At 42.8% G+C, this 19754-nt stretch overlaps 1 protein-coding gene across 1 annotated transcript in view; it reads left to right on the top strand.

Annotated features, from left to right (window-relative positions):
* NOS2 (nitric oxide synthase 2) overlaps positions 1–14760 on the top strand; it is a 35572-nt gene extending 20812 nt beyond the window's left edge. Inside the window, exons 16-23 of the mRNA XM_070945411.1 lie at positions 1918–2096; positions 3965–4143; positions 5815–6016; positions 7779–7866; positions 9545–9666; positions 10413–10561; positions 12238–12432; positions 14578–14760. Coding sequence (XP_070801512.1) covers positions 1918–2096; positions 3965–4143; positions 5815–6016; positions 7779–7866; positions 9545–9666; positions 10413–10561; positions 12238–12432; positions 14578–14706 — 1243 coding nt within the window. The 3' untranslated portion in view covers positions 14707–14760. The remainder of the gene's footprint in view (positions 1–1917; positions 2097–3964; positions 4144–5814; positions 6017–7778; positions 7867–9544; positions 9667–10412; positions 10562–12237; positions 12433–14577) is intronic.
* The last annotated feature ends 4994 nt before the right edge of the window (positions 14761–19754 follow it).

The raw sequence follows: 19754 nt of genomic DNA, 5'->3' as shown, positions 1-19754 counted from the left end.
CAGGCACGGGAAGGGTTTTGTGGCTCCCGGTGTTTTCTTTTCTGTGGGAAACGGTCCAAATGGCTCTTTGAGTGTTTAAGGTTGCAGACCCCTGGCCTAAACTTTTTCCATGTGATTATATATACAAACATACTGTTATATTTCAATAAAAGAATTACATAGTACCGATAAGTGGTTACATAGAATTGTTCCAAAATAAAATAATGTTGAAAACCACTGAATTTTAGCTCAATATAAGTGTAGGAAGAAATATCCTTCTGGGTTCTCCAAGTGGGGAAAAAGACACTGGAAACATGGAGACTGCTTGGAAAGATGGTTTAATGGTGGACAGGATCACATGGCTTGAGTTCCTGAACAGAAAAGAGAGGCGAGATACAGCGAGTCCCCGGGTTTTATGCCCTTTCTGGCTTTGAACTTCCTGGGGCCCCGAAAGAGTATCCTGATTGGTTGTCAGACTCCCAGGGGGTGGGGGTCTTAGCTAGCCTTGCTGGCTGATGTAATCTTCCCAGGTGCCATGTGGTGAGTTTCTGTCCTAGATAGGTCCCATTGTGTTAGTTTCTGTGGCTATTGTGTTGCAGATGATGGTCCATTGACAAAGATTGAGTTTCTGCCTCTGGCCCATTGACAAAAGGGGGGGGAGGCAGGAAGTGGGGAGCTGCTTTGTCTTTAAAATGTGCTTCTCCATTTCTCATGCAGGGAAACATAATATTCTGCCTTTTCAATATTTCCTAAAATATTTCATTCTTCCAGGAAAGGGGTGGGTGCTAACTTCCTACATAAGGAAGGGAGACACTTCTTTTTAAGGGCCAAAAGCTACATTCAGTCTTTAAAAGACCTGCCAACCTGTATGTGGCAATAAATGTGGGGTAAGAAGAAAAAAAAATCATCCTTAATCTTCCTTTTTCTTGCTGGAAAAGGTATTAACATTTTTCAACCCCTTGGTGTTAGTCAATTATATCTTTGAATATATAGAAGTTTAATGTCCTTGTCTAAAGAGATTCTCAATCATCCAGGTCATGGTTGTCCCAAAGGTGCTTTTTTCTTAAAGGTAACTGGACCTTCTTGGTTTTTTTCCTTTGAAAAACGTTTCGCTTTTCATCCAAGATCTGAAGAAGCTTCTTGGATGAGATGTGAAATGTTTTTCAAAGGAGTAACAGTAACAGAGTTGGAAGTGTCACTGCGTTATGCGTTTTGTCAGCTGAGCTTCCATCCTAAGACTTACGGTAGCCTGGCCGAGAACTTTATCACGTCTCTGTAGCAACAGAGATAAGACTGTCTTGTGATTTCTGAGCTACTGTGCATGTCCAAGTTTAAGGAAGAAACTTCCTGATCTTTTTCCTTTGTCCGGTAACGATGTAGTTAGTAAGTTTGTTTTATTTCTTTATAATAAAATGTTTCTTAGAATATATTTCGGGTTTTCTTTCTTTAAAGTATACAGCATGGAAAAACAAGATCCATCCGTCTCTAATCAAGTGCAATTACCCCAGGGGGGGGAGTACCGAAGCTGATTTACGCTTCGACAGGAAGGGACCTTGGAGGTCATCTAGTCCAACCCTCCTGCTCACGCAGGAGACCTGTACTAGGGATTCGAACTGCCTACCTTTCTGATCAACAAGTGCAGCGTCTTAGCCACTGAGTCACCTAGGGAAAAATACAAGAAAAAACAAGAAAATCCAGTCCTTGTTGTCTATCTCGTTAGCTTGTGGTTTATGTAGCTTATGGCCATAGAACCCTTCCCTCAACTAAAAATATAATGACTTATACTGAAGTTCAAAATTCTTCCCATAAATGGTGTCAAAGAATCACACCGTAATGCTTCCCACATGAAGTTTGAGAAGTATCCCGTCTTGTGATTTTAACAAGGAAATCCTGTGACGGTTGACTTAAAATGGGTTTGTGTTTCCCTTTCCTTTTCAGCCGTGTTACCATGCTAATTAAACTTTCCTGTGAAGCCAATCAGGAAATCAACTATCTCCCAGGGGACCATCTGGGGATCTTCCCTGAAAACCGAGAAGCTTCGGTTGATGGCATCATCTCCCGCGTTGCAGATGCTCCTCCGTTCAATGAAATCTTTAGACTGGAAACATGCCATGATCGTAAGTTAGGAGTCCCCTTTCCAACTTTTTTTGCTATGGGATATGAGGGATATGATAACTCCACATTAAGAAAACTAAGATCGTGGCCCTCTCAATTCCTGGCAAATAGATGGGGAAGAAATAGACGTAGTGCAGTGGTGAAATGTAAAATTTGTTACTACCGGTTCTGTGGGCATGGCTTGGTGGTTGGGGGTGTGTGCGTGTAATGTGAGGTGGGCGTGGCCAACTTTTTTTTTTTTTTTACTTTTAAAAACATTTTTTCTACAGAAGGCTCTTCTGCCGAAGAGGTTGTAAAAAAATGCTTTTAAAAGCTCTGACGATCCCAGCTGAGTTGCCTGATCATCAGAGGCTTTTGTTTTCTTTTAAAAACATTTTTTCTACAGCCTCTTCGGCCGAAGAAGTTGTAAAAAAATGCTTTTAAAAGCCTCTGATGAGAAGAGGTTGTAGAAAAAATGCTTTTAAAAGCCTCTGATAATCCCAGATGAGCCGTGCGATCATCAGAGGCTTTTTTTTTACTTTTAAAAACATTTTTTCGGCCGAAGAGCTTGTAGAAAAAATGCTTTTTTTAAAAAAAAATAAAAGTCTCTGATGATTGCACGGCTCAGCTGGGCATGGGGGGGGGGGGGACAGGGATTTTTGCTACTGGTTCTCTGAACCACCTGCTGCCATCGCTACCGGATCAGGCGATTTGGTCTGAACCGCGAGCATTTTACCCCTGATGTAGTGACAGATTTTATTTACCTGGGCTCCAAGATCACCGCAGATGGGGACTGCAGCCAAGAAATTAAAAGATGCTTGCTCCTGGGGAGGAAAGCTATGGCAAATCTAGACAGCATGCCAAAAAGCAGAGAGATCACCCTGCCAACAAAAGTGCGTATAGTCAAGGCTATGGTTTTCCCAGTTGCAATGTATGGCTGTGAAAGTTGGACCCTAAGAAAGGCTGAGTGCCAAAGAATTGAGGCCTTTGAACTCTGGTGCTGGAGAAGACTTGATCAAACTGGTCAGTCCTAGAGGAGATCAACCCTGACTACTCTTTAGAAGGCCAGATCCTGAAGATGAAACTCAAATACTTTGGCCACCTAATGAGAAGGAAGGACTCACTGGAGAAGAGCCTAATGCTGGGAAAGACTGAGGGCAAAAGAAGAAGGGGACGACAGAGAATGAAGTGGCTGGATAGAGTCACTGAAGCAGTTGGTGTGATCTTAAATGGTCTCTGGGGGATGGTTGAGGACAGGAAGGCCTGGAGGAAAGTTGTCCATGGGGTTGCAATGAGTCGGACACGACTTCGCAACTAACAAGAACTAATGAGCGGCTATCTTTCCAAGAAAGGGACAATGCATATCCAAATGAATTTGGAGTGAACAGGAAAAAGAAAAGGATACCTCTTTTATCTTGGCATTCAGCTCTTTTCCAATTCGGCAAGAGTGGGCAGCATTTTAGCCTTTCATCTCCCAAAGGGACCTCATAGTGAAGCGATGGCCTTATCAGAAAAGGCGTGTGTGGGGAATTTGGGGCTTCCTTTGTTCCATTTGGGGAGTGGCATTTTTGTTAGCTATTTTCCCCCTGAGTAAAATAGGTGTGTTAAGTCAATTGAGAGTTTAAAGCTCCTTGTTTTACTACTTTCACACTCCAAAATGGAAAAGCCATCCATTCTAAATTGGGTAGCATGATTTAAAGGCTGTGGGGATGAGGTATCCCCCGCAGGGATGATACTGACTTCAATTAACAGTTCAGGTCAACAGGAAAGACCGTTTTGGAAGACAACTGGTCAGATGTATTTATTTTTGACATAGATGAAGTCTCCCCCCAGCTGATTTCCTCTGTTGACTCCCAGAATATATTCTCACCCATTTCCTCTTTCATTCCAGGTGGCTACTGGACTCCTTACAAAAAATTTCCAGCATGTACACTCTCCCAAGCTTTGATGCATTTCCTTGATGTCACCTCTCCTCCTTCCCAGCAGTTGCTAAGATCATTTTCCCAGCTGGCAGAAGATAAAAGTGAGAAGGAAAGGCTGAATCTCTTGTGTCATGTGAGTTTGGGGCTAGTTACAGGCAGGGAGAGAAAATGTTGCTTATAGAGCATGTCTCTGTTTCATCTGCTAGCAGGTGGCCAACCATGGTTGATCTTCAAAAGTTAGGCAGGGTTGGACTTGGTTCTAACGCCAGTTGGTAAAAGCACACTTGGAATATTTCATCCAGTTTTGGTCACCACAATATAAAAAATATATTGGGACTCTAGAAAGAATGCAGAGAAGAGCAACAAAGATGATTAGGGAACTGGAGGCTAAAGCATAGAAAGAACGGCTGCAGGAATTGGGAATGTATGGTTTAATGAAAAGAAGGATTAGGGGTGACATGATAGCAGTCTTCCAATATTTGAGATGCTGGCACAAAGAAGAGGGATCAACCTATTTTTCAAAGCACCTGTAGGCCGGACAAGAAGCAATGGATGGAAACCAATGAAGGAGAGAAGCAACCTAGAACTGAAGAGAAATTTCCTAACAGTTAGAACAATTAATCAATGGAACAATTCGCCTCCAGAAGTTGTGAATGCTCCAACACTGGAAATATTTAAAAAGAGATTGGACAACCATTTGTCTGAAATGGTATGGGGTTTCCTGCCTGAGCAGGAGGTTGGTCTAGAAGACCTCCAAGGTCCCTTCCAACTCTATTATTCTGTTAGTGGTTGGGTGAGAGACCATCAGGAGATTTTATGGCTGTAGACCATACTGGGAAGTTGAAAACATTCCAATAGCAGATCACTTTTGTCCTGCTACTAAAAAAACTACATCAACATGCCTGTATGGTAATCCGGAGTCAAGCTCAATTCAACAGAATCTTTAATATAGCTACAATAATGCAACCCTAGTGAACTGATCAGGGATTGGTAACATAATACCGTATTTTTCGGAGTATAAGACACACTTTTTTCCCTCCTAAAAGAGGCTGATACTCCGAATGTAACCCTGTGTCTTATACTCCGAATGTAACCCCGTGCGCGGTGCCCAAAATGGCTACCCGGAACAGCTGCTGCCTTCTCTTACCCCTTCGCCTGCTTTAGTCTCTGGTGCTCCCTCCAACGATCAGCCGTGCTTTTGAAGCTGTTTTTCAGCCCTAACACAAGCAAAGCAATCCTCCGTGCTTTGCCTGCTTTTCTAATTGCTGCTCCCTCTGACAATCAGCTGTGCTTTAGAAGCTGTTTTTTAGAAGCTGTTTTTTAACCAGCCCTAACCTCAAAACCAGTGAGTGAACTAATGTGCTGAAGCTGACCAGGCTAAGGACTAGCCAGATGAATACCTGGTAGGCAGATTTTTTTTTTCTTATTTTCTTCCCCAAAAACTAAGGTGCGTCTTATACTCCGGTGCGTCTTATACTCCGAAAAATACAGATAACTGTATTAAGGATAACACATTTCCATCTCTGGCTTTGAGTCAAGTTTATGCCTATTGTTATTTCTATGCTCTTTTCCTGTTTAATAGCAATAGCACTCTTAGACTTATACAGTATACCGCTTCATAATGCTTTACGGCCCTCCCTAAACAGTTTACAGAATCAGCATATTTCCCCCAACAATCTTGTGTTATCTCTTGGAATTTTATAAGGTACCATTGTTTCTACAACAGGCTGCACCCCCATTTTGGAGGAGATATAAATCCATAAATAAACACCAATTGCCTGAGTATCTGTATGTTTGTTTTTCACTGTAGAATTTGGAGGAATACAACAAGTGGAAATTTTACAACAGCCCTACTATCTTGGAAGTCCTGGAGGAATTCCCATCCATCAAGCTCTCAACATCCTTCTTACTCTCTCAGCTGCCTTTACTCAAGCCCAGATATTACTCCATTAGTTCTTCGCAGGATTGGGCGCCCCAGGAATTACACTTGACTGTGGCTGTAGTGAGCTATAGATCTAGAAGTAAGTGTTTCTTTCTGTTCTGAAACTTCATTTGGCCCTGTGACTGCAGTGATTCTTCAACAAATGTGAGAGCCAGTTTGGTCTAATGGTTAAAGTACCAGGTTAAAAACTAGGAGATGTGAGTTCTAGTCCCGCCTTAGGCATGAAAACCAGCTGGGTGACATTGGGCCAGTCATTCTTTCTCCACCCAGCCCACCTCACAGGATTGTTTGTTGTGGAAAAAAAATAAGAGGTGGAAGAAGTATTAGCTATGTTTATTCATTTATTTATTTTGTCACATTCCTATGCTGCCCAACTCTCAAAGGACTCTGGGCAGTTTGCCACCTTGAGTTGTTTAAAAATAATAAAAGCAGAATAAAAAAAAAATTAAAAATGTGCTTTTGAACAGCTCAACAGATATTTATACTCCAAGATTATAATCTTTTTCCAGCTGTGCTAGGAATCATCCATTCTTGGAGATGATAAAAAGTTCCTGCAACTAGAACAGTAAATACAGGTAGCCCATGATTTACGACCACAATTGAGCCCCAAATTTTTGTTGCTGAGACAGTTGTTAAGTGAATTTCCCCCCATTTTACAACCTTTCTTGCCACAGTTGTTAAGTGAATCACTGCAACTGTTAAGGTAGTAACCCTTAAAGCGCTCTATGGCATAGGACCTGGGTATTTGTGGGACCGCCTTCTGCCATCGATAGCCTCCCACCGACCAGTACGCTCCCACAGAGAGGGACTCCTCAGGGTGCCGTCAGCCAGGCAATGTCGGCTGGCGACCCCCAGGGGGAAGGCCTTCTCTGTGGCAGCACCTGCCCTCTGAAACGATTTGCCCCCGGAGATACGAAGGATATCGGATCTCCGGGCCTTTCGCCGTGCCCTAAAATCTTTTCTTTTCCATCAAGCAGGGCTGGCGTGACACTTCCCCCCTTTTTTTAGTTTTTAAATTGTCAATGGGTTTTAGTTTGAATGTTTTAAATTTTGGGCCAAAGTCATGTAATTCTTTTAAAAATTTTAAATTTTGTATTGGTATGTGTTTTAGTTCTGGCTGTGCAGAACTGTGAATAAAATAAATAAATAAATAAATAAATTTATTTTTATTTATTTATTTTATTAAACTTATATGCCGCCCTCTCTCCCAAAGGACTCAGGGCGGCTCACAATGATAAAAAACACATAAAATTCAGTATTCAAATATAAAAACCAATGAAATCCCCTTTAAAAAACCCCTTCAGTCCAATCCAGCCAGGCCAAATAGCCATGTTTTGAGGTCACGGCAGAAAGAACGAAGGTCAGGGGCCATCCGGAGCTCCAGGGGGAGCATTTGTTTAACATGGTTGTTAAGCGAATCTTCCTCATTGAGTTTGTTTGTAAGAAGGTCGAAAAAAGTGATCACATGACCCAGGGAGACTGCAATCGTCATAAATATGAGTCAGTTGCCAAGTGTCTGAATTTGGAACATGTGACCATGGGAATGCTGTAATGGTTGTAAGTGTGAAAAATGGTCATGAGTTACTTTTTCAGTGCCCTTGTAACTTTGAATGGTCACTAAATGAACTGTTGTAAGTCGAGGACTACCTGTATACTGAATTCTCAGGAGGTCTTTTCCAACAGCAAAATTCAAAAGCATTAATATCCTTCTTATCCTCTAAGTAAAATCACCATGCTGCGAAGTCTGTCAGCTCACCTTTCTTGTGATTTCAGCTAAACCTTCTCAAAATACTTCACCAAAACATCATATGTGTGGCCTTTTGCTCTCCCTTTCTTCTCAGATGGAAAAGGTCCAGTGCACCATGGGGTATGCAGTGCTTGGTTGAACGCAATGGCCCCGAAAAAGACAATTCCCTGTTTTATTCGCAGGTAAGATCGCAGCTGAAAAAATAACTTGTAACAAAAACTTGAGTTCTCAAACTGAAAAATACCCAAACGGTATCATATCAGGGGTGAAATGCTCCTGGTTCAGACCAGATCGCCTGATCTGGTAGCGATGGTGGTGGGTGGTTCAGAGAACTGGTAGCAAAAATCCCTGCCTTCCCCCCCCACCCCCGCCCAGCTGAGCTGCGCGATCATCAGAGGCTGTTTTTTTTTACTTTTAAAAGCATTTTTTCCTGCAACCTCTTCAGCTGAAGAGGTTGTAGAAAAAAAAAAAGCCTTTAAAAGCCTCTGGGGATCCCAGCTGAGTTGCCTGATCATCAGAGGTTTCTAAAAGCATTTTTTTCTGCATTTTTTTTAGGCCGAAGAGGTTGTAGAAAAAATGCTTTTAAAAGTAAAAAAAAAAAAAGTTGGCCACGACCACCCAGTCACATTACCACCCCCCCCCACCAAGCCACGCACACAGAACTGGTAGTAACAAATTTTAGATTTCACCCCAGTATCATATGAAATACAGGTTGATTCTGTTAGGGATGTAAAGCACATGGACTAATTTTTGGAAAGCGTATGGACTAATTTCTGTACTGTTCAAAGACCTGTAAATAGAAATTAAGAAAACAAGGGAATGGGCTCCACCTTAGTCTTTTCTCCGAGCGAAAATAAAAATAAAATCAGACCAACGAGGCCTAAACATTTCCAATTGGCATAGGTTGAATCTATCTCAATGTACAGGTAGTTTTCTCTTATCGACTGCCCCATTTAGCACCCTTTTGAAGTTACGACGGTGTAAAAAAAACAACAGCTTTGTCACCAATCCTCGCATTTATGACGGTCACATTGTATCATGGTCGCATGATTGCCATTTGCATGCTTCCTAAGAGGCTTGTGACAAATAGAGTTAAGGGACAACACAGAAGGAAAATCGTAAATCAGTGATGCAGAATAGAATAGAATAGAATAGAATAGAATAGAATAGAATAGAATAGAATAGAATAGAATAGAATAGAATAGAATAGAATAGAATAGAATAACAGAGTTGGAAGGGACCTTGGAGGTCTTCTAGTCCAACCCCCTTGCTTAGGCAGGAAACCCAATACCATTTCAGACAAATTGTTGTCCAATCTCTTCTTAAAAACTTCCAGTGTTGAAGCATTCACAACTTCTGGAGGCAAGCAGTTCCACTGGTTAATTGTTCTAAAATCTGTCAGGAAATTTCTCCTTAGTTCTAGGTTGCTTCTCTCCTTGATTAGTTTCCACCCATTGCTTCTTGTTCTACCCTCAGCTGCTTTGGAGAATAGCTTGACTCCCTCTTCTCTGTGGCAACCCCTGAGATATCAGAACACTGCTATCATGTCACCCCTAGTCTTTCTTTTCATTAAACTAGACATACCCAATTCCAGCAACCGTTTCTTTGTGAAGAAGTGTTATAAGTCCGTTGTGATTATGTGGTTTTCTGCTTAGCGACCGTAATGCTTAGCAATAGACTTGCCAGCCCCAATTGTGATTGCTAAGTGAGGACTACCTATATCTCTTTGAAATCTAAAGGAATTAAGACACATGATCTGTTGCAAGATAATCTGAGAAGTGTACATTCATGGAAGAAGAAATACTTACACTTCATGCTTCTCTAGGAGTAAGATATTTTGTTTGTCTCATTGTTATCTAGTGCTGCTGGATTCCAACTTCCAAAAGATCCAAGAAAACCGTGCATCCTGATTGGTCCTGGTACAGGAATTGCTCCTTTTAGAAGCTTCTGGCAACAACGACACTTCGACTTAGAAAAGAAAGGTGAAGAGGGCTTTGCTACTTTCTGAATGATCTGGTTGGATAAATCCATGCGTAACTGAAATGGGCAGTGTTTAGGGGTTGGCATTATCTAACAATTATCACTAGCAATAGCACTTGGGCCTATATAACACTTCATAATGCTTTACACCCCTCTCTAGACAGTTTACAGAATCTTGCCCCCCAACAATCTGGGTCCTCATTTGACCAGCCTCGGAAGGATGGAAAGCTGATTCTTGAACCAGTCAGGATCGAACTGCTGGCAATCGGCAGAGTTAGCCTGCAATACCGCATTCTAACTACTACACCACGGCAGCTCTAATTAGAAATTAGACTTTCCAATTTCTTATTTGGGGTCATGGAATACAAGCCTTACTCTTTTGGAACAACTGCTTAAACCTGTGAAGTAGATCTCGAAAAGAGAAGATGTTAAGATAGGTCTAAAAGTTAACCCCAAGTTAATTTGAGGCAGCCTTTTACGCTTCCTTCATAAGACTCGTGTTCAGCTGTCTCACTCAGTGCTCCAGTTAAGTCATTAAATTGTGATTTTTTGCAACATGGCTTTGTTCCTCTTTAGATGACACCGTGAGTTGCTTCTCTTCTTTCAAAATGTGATAATGTCGGGGCATTTAGGGGCCCTCCTGTTTGTTCTGCTGACTGGGACACTGGACTCCTTCTCCATATTTAGACCCAAACAGTGCCTTGAGCTACCTAAGAAGCCCAATTGATTTTGGCCTTCTGGTTTTTAGGGATCCAAGGGAGAGGTCTGATCCTGCTGTTCGGCTGCCGGCACTCCAGCCTGGACCATCTCTATCGAGAAGAAATGGAGGAGATGCATCGGAAAGGGATTCTCCAAGAGGTCTACACAGCTTACTCCAGAGAGCCCGGGAATCCCAAAGTAAGCCTCCGTTGCATCTTGCCTTTGATATTTTGCTCACAGCAGAGCACTAAATTGTATCCAGAAAGTCCCTGTGGTCAGTGATCAAAATTCAGACGCTTGTCAACTGATTCATATTTATGACCATTGCAGTGTCCCGGGGTCATGTGATCCCCTTTTGCGACCTTCTGACAAGCAAAGATCAGCGGGGAAGCCAGATTCACTTAACACCTGTGCTACTAACTTAACAACTGCAGTGACTGACTTAACAACTGTGGCAAGAAAGGTTGTACAATAGGACACTTAACAAGCATTTCGCTTAGCAACAGAAATGTTGGGCTCAATTGTGGTCATAAATTGAGGGCTACTTGTATGTGTTCTTTATCTTCTCTACCTAAGTAACCTCATCAGCTCAAGTATGTATGGCAGCAAAGCCCACACTTGCTTGCAGTAATGAACTTACCTACCCTGTTTCCCCCAAAATAAGACACCCCCTGATAATAAGCCCAATCGGGCTTTTGAACGCATGGCAATAAGGCCAAGTGCTTATTTCAGGGTTCAAAAAATATATAAGACAGGATCTTATTTTCGGGGAAACACAGTAGTTGGATCACGAAAATTCTGCAAGCAACCAACCAACTTCCAAGAACTGCACAGTTCTACTCTGAGCTATAGATAGTCTCTTCTAATAGCATATACGTTATGGGTGCTGTGCTCTAAAATATTGGGATTCTACTAATTATTTCTCCCAGCTGTGGCATAGATTGTCCAACTACTGGGGCTAGACACCCTATTGCAGTGATGGCTAACCTTTTTGCCGTCGCATGCCAAAAGTGGGAACGCGGGGGGGTCGTGTGTGTGTGTGTGCCCACACCCATAGTTCAATGCGCCCTGCCCCCCCGCGCATGCGTGCATGACCCCCCCCGCCCTCCCCCCCCCACTTTTAGCACGCGATGGCATGGTGGGCCCGGTAGGCCCGTTTTTCGCCCTCCCCAGGCTCCAGAGGCTTTCTTGGAGCCTGGGGAGGGCAAAAATGGCCTTCCCCACTCCACCTGGAGGCCCTCCAGAGGCCGGAAATGGCCTGTTTGCTGTCTTCCAGTGGGACTAGAAGGCCCGATTTTTGCCCTCCCCACGCTCCAGAGTCCAGAGGCTTTCTTGGAGCCTGGGGAGGGCAAAAACAGCCTTCCCCACCCCCCCGGAGGCCAGAAACAGCCTGTTTCCTGACTTCCGGTGGGCTTGAAAGGCCCAAAAATCAGCTGGTCGGTGCACACATGCATGCCGGAGCTGAGCTAGGACAACACTCACGTGCCCACTGATATGGCTCTGCGTGCCACCTGTGGCAGGTGTGCCATAGGTTCACCATCACGGCCCTATTGCCTTCCAAATATTTTGAAGTATACTTCGATTTTCACCTTCTCTTCTTCCTTATTTTTGGAGTGTACGTTTGTCAGTCTTTTTAAAAAGAATTATTCACTTGTAATTTGCTCTGCTCTAAAAAAGCTTTGTAGCCAAAGCATCCCAATTCCACGCCTCCAACAGATAAATGAATTTCATAATCCTGGCTACCAGCCTCACTGGGGAGTGCTAATGGGAACCCAGAAACTTCTGGCAAGCACTAGATTAATGATCCACTTTATGAAGTGATTAAATATTGCAGCTTTCCAAGAAAAAATCTGAATGATATGCAAATGGTTCAGGTTTATGTGCAGGACCTCCTTCGGAAAGAATTAGAAGCAGAGGTATACAGGCTTCTCCATGAAGAAGAGGGACACCTGTATGTCTGTGGGGACATCCGTATGGCCAGCGAAGTGGCTAAGACCTTAAAAGAGATGTTTGCAAAGAAGCTGAGCTTGACCGAAGAGGAAGCAGAGGATTATTGTTTTCAGCTGAAGGTATGATGACCCATTTCCATTTGGTTGGCTGCCAAACTCAATCCTAATCCTGAACTTAATCCGCATTGTAAACATGGTCTTGTAAATGGGCTGAAATCATCCCCCAGTGAGAGTTCTCAACTCATGTCTTGTCATTTGGGGTCATCCAGGCTTCTGGCATTCCTCAACAAAAGGAGGCCGAGTTTATTATTTGGTTGAATGACTTTAAAAATGATCTTCTAAGTGGGCAAGGAAAAGTCTTTGAGGAGCACAAATACTGTGGGAAGTCTTAAGAAGCTGGCAATCTTTGATTTTTAGATAGGCTTTCCAAGCTCAGACCCTAAAAATGGATTCTAATTTCCATCATCTTGCTGGATTAGGGGGTGGCTCAGCAGTTAGGAAGCTGGACTTGTCGACTAGAAAGCCAGTAGCCCAGGTTCAAGACCCGAGCATTACACAATGGGCTGAATTCCCGTCCTCGCCCCAGCTCCTGCCAACCTAGCAGTTCAAAAGCATGTAAATGCGAGTAGATAAATAGGTACCACTTTGGTGGGAAGTTAACAGCGCTCTGTGATGTCATGCTGGTCACATGACCGTGGAAAAGTCTTCAGACAGCACTGGCTCAATGACATTGAAACTGAGATGAGCCCCACCCCCTATAGTTGGCAATGACTAGTGGAATCAAATCTGCAGGTACTCCTTTACCTTACCTTTACACTGAATTAGAGACAATTACTTTAAGGGTGAGCTTAATTCCCATTTCAGAATTGACTAGTTCTATCTTCTCCTCTCCTGTGGCTTTTGGCTATATTATGAGTATCTTTATTTCTGCAAAGTTTTGAGGACAGACCACAAAGTTTAAATACTACGACTGTTAACTTTGTGGTTACTTTTCTTATCAACTATTTAAATATTTACAAATATATAGCATTGATTTCAATTTTTATCAGACTTACGATAGCCTGAACTGCCTTGGATTAAGAATAGGTAAAGGTAAAGGTTCCCCTCACACATATGTGCTAGTCGTTCCCAACTCTAGGGGGTGGTGCTCATCTCCATTTTAAAGCCGAAGAGCCAGCGCTGTCCGAAGACATCTCCGTGGTCATGTGGCCAGCATGACTAAACGCCAAAGGCGCACAGAATGCTGTTACCTTCCCACCAAAGGTGGTCCTTATTTTTCTACTTGCATTTTTTACGTGCTTTCAAACTGCTAGGTTGGCAGAAGCTGGGACAAGTAACAGGAGTTCACCCCGCTACACGGTACTAGGGATTCGAACCGCTGAACTGCTGACCTTTCAATTGACAAGCTCAGCATCTTAGCCACTGAGCCACCGCATCCCTTTGGATTAAGAATATCAGGATGGAAATGTTTAAAAAGAGATACATGGGTTCTGCATGTATCTACATGTGTTTGTGGTGTTCAGTTTGATAGTTGCCATTATTATGGTTTGCTGCACAGCCAGTCAGCTGTTTAAACTGGATTGGGAATTTTTATCCCGCTACTGAGTACTTCCAAGCACCTGGGATAGTCAGATGTTGCTGTTTGAGAGTGTTAACAGTATCATTGCAGGATGTAATCTGTTCCAGGTAAAGCTGACTTTTGCAATTGACTGATGTTGGTTCTGTCAATGCTGCCCAAATGCAGAAGGAAAGCAGAAGTCTTGGACCCCAGATCATGGAATGATCAGGAGGGATCCAATAAGGCTTTTAACTAATTCAGAAGTGATGATTGGCCTCTGCCAGTATGGGCCCCACTCTGTAACCAAGGTAGCTAAGATAACCTTGGAGCTGGTGGGGAGGACTTATTAGATGGCAATCCTGGGCATCTCAATTTATATATTGAATAAGTTGAATAACGTATTTATGGAATATTTCCCCCCAAATTAACTGAGTTTGCAATGTTGGAAGGGTATCCACAGCAAATGATCAAAATGAAAGGCAAGTAGCTGCAATCCAAGCCTTTCCCCTTTTTACATGCATGTAACAAAAGGATCATGGAATTGCACTCCCTATCAGTCAGATTTTGACCCTCCCTACGAATGCTGCTGGTCTGAAGAATTTGTGTTTTAATTGAGTCCTTCCATCCAGGCCTCCATTTAAAATTCCACAGGAATAATACTAAAACAATTCCACCGATTCTTAACTTTCCTTGTTTTGTTTTTACAGAGGCAGAAACGATACAAAGAGGACATATTTGGAGCAACGTTTCCAAAAGAGAACCAAAGAACCATGGAAGAAATAAAAACTGAAGGACCCATAAAAGTCTTACAATCTCAAGCCCAGCTAAAACCTTAACCCTAACTTCCTACCCAGAGGCCTTCCTTAGCCTCAACGGGGGTCCCCAAAAGTTGCTTTTACAGCAGCGTCTGCCAACGTGGACCAAATAAGCAGAATTTGCACCACAAAACCAAATAGTTTGGGTTTTGGATAAAACACTACATACTGTACTATTTTATTTAATTATATTTAATTCTTTTAGACTATGTCTATTTTATTGGAACTTTTGTAGTGATCAGTCTTTATTATATTATTATTTAAATTCCATTCTTGGACAAAGGGGGGCAGCTTTTGTGGGCTGTTTTCACCCCTGCTTTTGTATGTTCAGAAGAGAAACGGCTAACCTCATTTAAAACCAAAAACTGGAACTGCTTATAGGTGCTTGCATAGGGGCATCTGTGGGAAAGATTAAAAAATCAAGATGACAATAGTAATCACATGACTGCATGCATATCACACGTAAAAAGGGACCGGAATTAATTATGCCATTGCAGTTGCCATCCTGACTTTTCTGACTTCCTCTATGGATGCTCCTGGCCGCCCATAATATGTGCCTGAGGCATTGCTGTTGAAGGTCATGTTTTCTAGGCACACAATGTTACAAGGAAAGGAGTGTGATTTCTAGATCGTAGCTATGTTACTAGGGTCCTTCTTCTTCCCAGGGCTGAGAGAGGCACTGGCTGAAGGGTCACTCAGCAGACTTTGTCCCTAAGAAAGGACTAGAACTCAGAGTTGTTAGCCAGTGCCTTAACCTTTACACCAAGCTGGCTCTCAACACCACATCACAACCCGATTTCACATTCCAATAGCATCAACCCATCCCCAATATGTTACTACAGTATTTGCTGAAAATGAATCTACTCTTCTGAGAACTTCACCGATGGCATTACAGCCACCTTTCAAACAGAGGACCAGCATTTGTTGAGAGAGAATTGGTATTGATGATCTTTAATAAGAATTCTGTCTCAAATGGTGGGCTATCGATTATCCCACCTTGAATGCCCTTCAAGAGCCTGTCTTGCCCTCCTGAAGGAGCCGGTCTCAATCAGCACAGGGCAAATAAAATCAGATCATCTATTGACTTGAATATGTTTTTTTGTCTCACATCTTGGGGAATTGGGAAGGATCAATGTGAGGGAAAGAACTGTGCAACAGGACTTGAATAAAACCATTTGTGAGTTCCTCATTGGCACTATTCATTTTTCTACTTGACTGTGTAAACTTTGAAGAAATAACTGTCCATCCTAGATTAGCAGAATTCTCCAATCATTCTCTGTCGTGTTCTGAGTTCTGCATCTGGTGTCAGAGCTAGATTGCTGAGGAACCAACTCCCAATTTTTAATTGATTCACATCTGGATAAATTTGGAGTTTCTTTTGACAAGATGGGTATCACCTCCACACATTGGGCTGTTTTTCATGGACCAGTTTTTTCCATCTGAGCAATTCACAAAGTTGCTGGGCTGCAGTTCTTTGCTGTCAGGGGAGCACTTGACTATCTCCATCCATCCATCCATCCAAATGTGTTATAGCTGTCTAACTCCAATACAGTCTTTGTAGAATAGTGAGTGACCTTCCTGAATCGGGTTATGGCTCTCCCAATCACACAAGGATCATTCTAGTTGCTTTCCCCAGAAGCTATCATGAATAGCACACAGAGGTGGGTAGGCTAAGATGCTGGCCTCACTGGTGTGTGTGTGTGTGTGTGTGTGAGAGAGAGAGAGATATGGTAAAGAAGACACTTTCTGAAAGTGTGTGGTTTGGCACCACTTTGTGAGGAAGCAAAGGAACAAATGGCACAGAAATGGCCATTCTCTGCTCATTTGCTATTGTGATGAGGGCTGAGAAGTCGTTCTCTTCTTCAAAACTGTCTCCCCTCTAAGGTAGAGCAGGAGAATCTGCTCTGAGATGATAACACTTAGGTTCCTCTGTGCAGATCACTAACATCCTTGACTGATGCGTAAAGTTTTCCTTTTTTATTCCCCATCTACATTCTTTGTAAGTAATGTCTTTTTAGATAGTAAATTCCAAGATAGGGCCTATTATTTTGAAAGCTGTTTTTCAGCAAGGAAAGTGCTTATTAAATACTCTGACCTCATCATCATCTTCTTTTAAAGACCACATAATCCCTTGTGGGTTGGAGTCTTGGGCAACTGAATGGAGCTGAGTGTTTACTGGCCGGATGCCCTTCCTGTTGCCAATGCGGAGATTGTTTCAGCTGAAAAATTCTCCTTGTGCCTGGAGAGAGAAATATCTGCCTCTACCTAGGATCGAACTTACAGCCTCCTGATTGTGAGGTGAGAGCTCCACCTCTAGGCCACCGCACCACTCTATTAAATACTCTGACATCACCCAAATAAATTGGGCACCATCTGTCAGGAATATTATGGGTACTTGTCCCATTGAAGTTCCTTTCCCACTTATTTAGCCCAAAGCAGCTAAATCCTGAAATTTCCAATGTGTCTAATTCAGAATCAGAATGTCAGTTTACCACACTTGAGTCAACAAACAAAACTAGATATGAACAAAACTAGTTTATTCAAACAATTAGATTGGAATGGGGGGAACAAACCTGAACTTACATGGTTCTTAAACACTGAAAAGAGCATTTATTCAACTTTAGGTAGTAAAGCTCAACATTTTACATTTTACATCAATTGCACATCTATCCAGTGGTCGGATGAGCCACGGTGGCGCAGTGGTTAGAGTGCAGCACTGCAGGCTACTTCTGCTGCCTGCCAGCTGCCTGCAATTTGGCAGTTCAAATCTCACCAGGCTCTAGGTTGACTCAGCCTTCCATCCTTCCAAGGTGGGTAAAATGAGGACCCAGATTGTTGGGGGCAATAGGCTGACTCTGTAAACTGCTTAGAGAGTGCTGTAAAGCGGTATATAAGTCTAAATGCTATTGCTATTACGATTCAAATAATTAAACAACCGGTTCTCTGCCCTAATGACCGTCTGGGTAGGCCTGTGACTGGGTGGGCATGGCCAACTCGACGTCACTCACATCGAGGGGAAACTCGTCTTGCCTGGCCTCTCCTCGCCAAGCCTCACCCGTCCCCTCCTCTCCCAGCCACTCCTTGTCACACTTGCCTCTCCTCGATTTACAACCACAATTGAGCCCAAAATTTATGTTGCTAAGTGAGAAATTTATTAAGTGAATTGTGCCAAATTTCACAACTCTTCTTGCCACATTTGTTAAGTGAATCACTGCAGTTGTTAAGTTAGTAACACGGCTGTTAAGTGAATCTGGCCTCCCCATTGACTTTGCTTGACAGAAGGTTGCAAAAGGGGATCACATGACCCTGGGAGACTACCATCGTCATAAATGTGAGACAGCTGTCAACCATCTGAATTTTTATCACGTGACTGTGGGGATGCTGCAATGGTCGTAAGTGTGAAAAACAGTCATAATTCACTTTTTTCAGTGCCATTGTAACTTTGAATGGTCACTAAATGAACTGTTGTAAGTCGATTATCTGTACAAAAATACAAAAAGCTTCTTTGCTTGTAAAAAAGCTGCCCTAAATACCAATCATTAGATTAAAAATGGGGGAATACACACTGAAGACAGTTACAACCATCATGAAACCTAAGCCATTCTGTCCGAATAGTCCGAATACTTTCTTTTCCATCAGCACCTGCAACCCGGAGTTACAAATCAGGCAGGGTGCCACAGCACCTTGTGGAATTAAAATAGTTAAAATGCAACAATAACTATCAGCAGCCACCTTTTGCTCATAAAGTGAAACCCTTTAGCAGAGAGGTCATTTAAGCGTTCCAGAAAGTGGGTGGGCATACTTGGGCTACAAAATGCTGAGCTAAAGAGACAAATTAACAAAGTATATAGGGGACCCAGGTTCAAGTGTCTGCCCTCCCAAACTTGTCAGGATTACAATAAAATTAGTACATGCCACAGATATCTAAATAAACTTCAAACCTGGTGCCATGTTACTAAGTCTTATCATGAGAGAAAATTAAAATGAATTGGAGGGAGGATCCACACCCCTACCCCTACCTTTTTTTTAAAAAAAAAAATCTTACTGTAAGTGAGCAATCATGTGCCTTGGCCACTCCGAAGCAATGCAAGAGACTCCTGTCCCAAAGGTGCCTTTTTCAAGAGGCAACTGGACTTTCTGGAAACCAAGAAAGTCCAGTTGCCTCTTGAAAAAAGCACCTTTGGGACAACCACGACCTGGATGACTGAAGAATTCCCATAGACAAGAGACTCCTGTGCTCAGTGAACTGACAAAGCACCCTTTCCCACCCAGGAGAAGCAATCCTTAGATCCACTGGCACCACTTAAAGATACAAGCTGGTCTCACTCACCTCACAAGATATTCTAAGGCAATCATCCAGATTTAAGGAAAGGTTGCATTGGAGGGAAGAGGGAAAGACGCAGCTTGAAAAAGATTTTTTTTTTCTAGGCAGCATTGATTAACTCGATCAGGCAGGTAGCGGCGGTCCGAAAAGATTACCTCATTGCTTTCCAATGTGTGTGTGTGTGGGGGGGGAGACCTCCCGAAGCCTCCCCTTTTTTGTAAAAAACAAAGAAGTCAAAGTTTAGCCAGATCACTCCATCTAGAGAAGATTACGGATCAAGGGAAGAAAGAGGCCCACAATCTCCCCCTTCCACCCTTAATTGTGGACAGAGGAGGCAAGGAGTGGCTGGGAGGGGATTCAGCATGTTGGAAGAACACCCCAAAAGGACAGTGCCAGGAACCAAAGCAGTGTAAAAAATCTTAAAACAACCCTTCCCCTTTAAAAAAGTCAAGCCCCAGAGTAAAAGTACCAGTAAAGGAAAAAAAAAACTCCAGATAAGCCCCCCAGGCTACAGAAAGTCTGGGCATACTGCCAAGAACCATTAACAGCTGTTACAATGTAAGAAGGTTTAACCACAGAGGCAGTTTTTGAAAACACTTAAGCAGGACAATAAAAAGCAGGATTAGGCTAGAAACAGAGGCACACCAGAATGTCTCCTTCCTGCCTTCTTGACAGGATTAACCCCTTAAGGTGGGGAAACAAAAGACTGTTGGAAGGAGATTTCGAATTGCTCAGAAAGTTAACT

Source organism: Pituophis catenifer, unplaced genomic scaffold (genome assembly GCF_029215685.1).
Source record: "Pituophis catenifer annectens isolate HBS135680 unplaced genomic scaffold, rPitCat1.0.hap2 SCAF_1, whole genome shotgun sequence".
In the NCBI taxonomy this organism is placed as follows: Eukaryota; Metazoa; Chordata; class Lepidosauria; order Squamata; family Colubridae; genus Pituophis; species Pituophis catenifer.
Note: the sequence above shows the minus strand (reverse complement) of the source record. Positions and strands in the feature narration are given on the sequence as shown.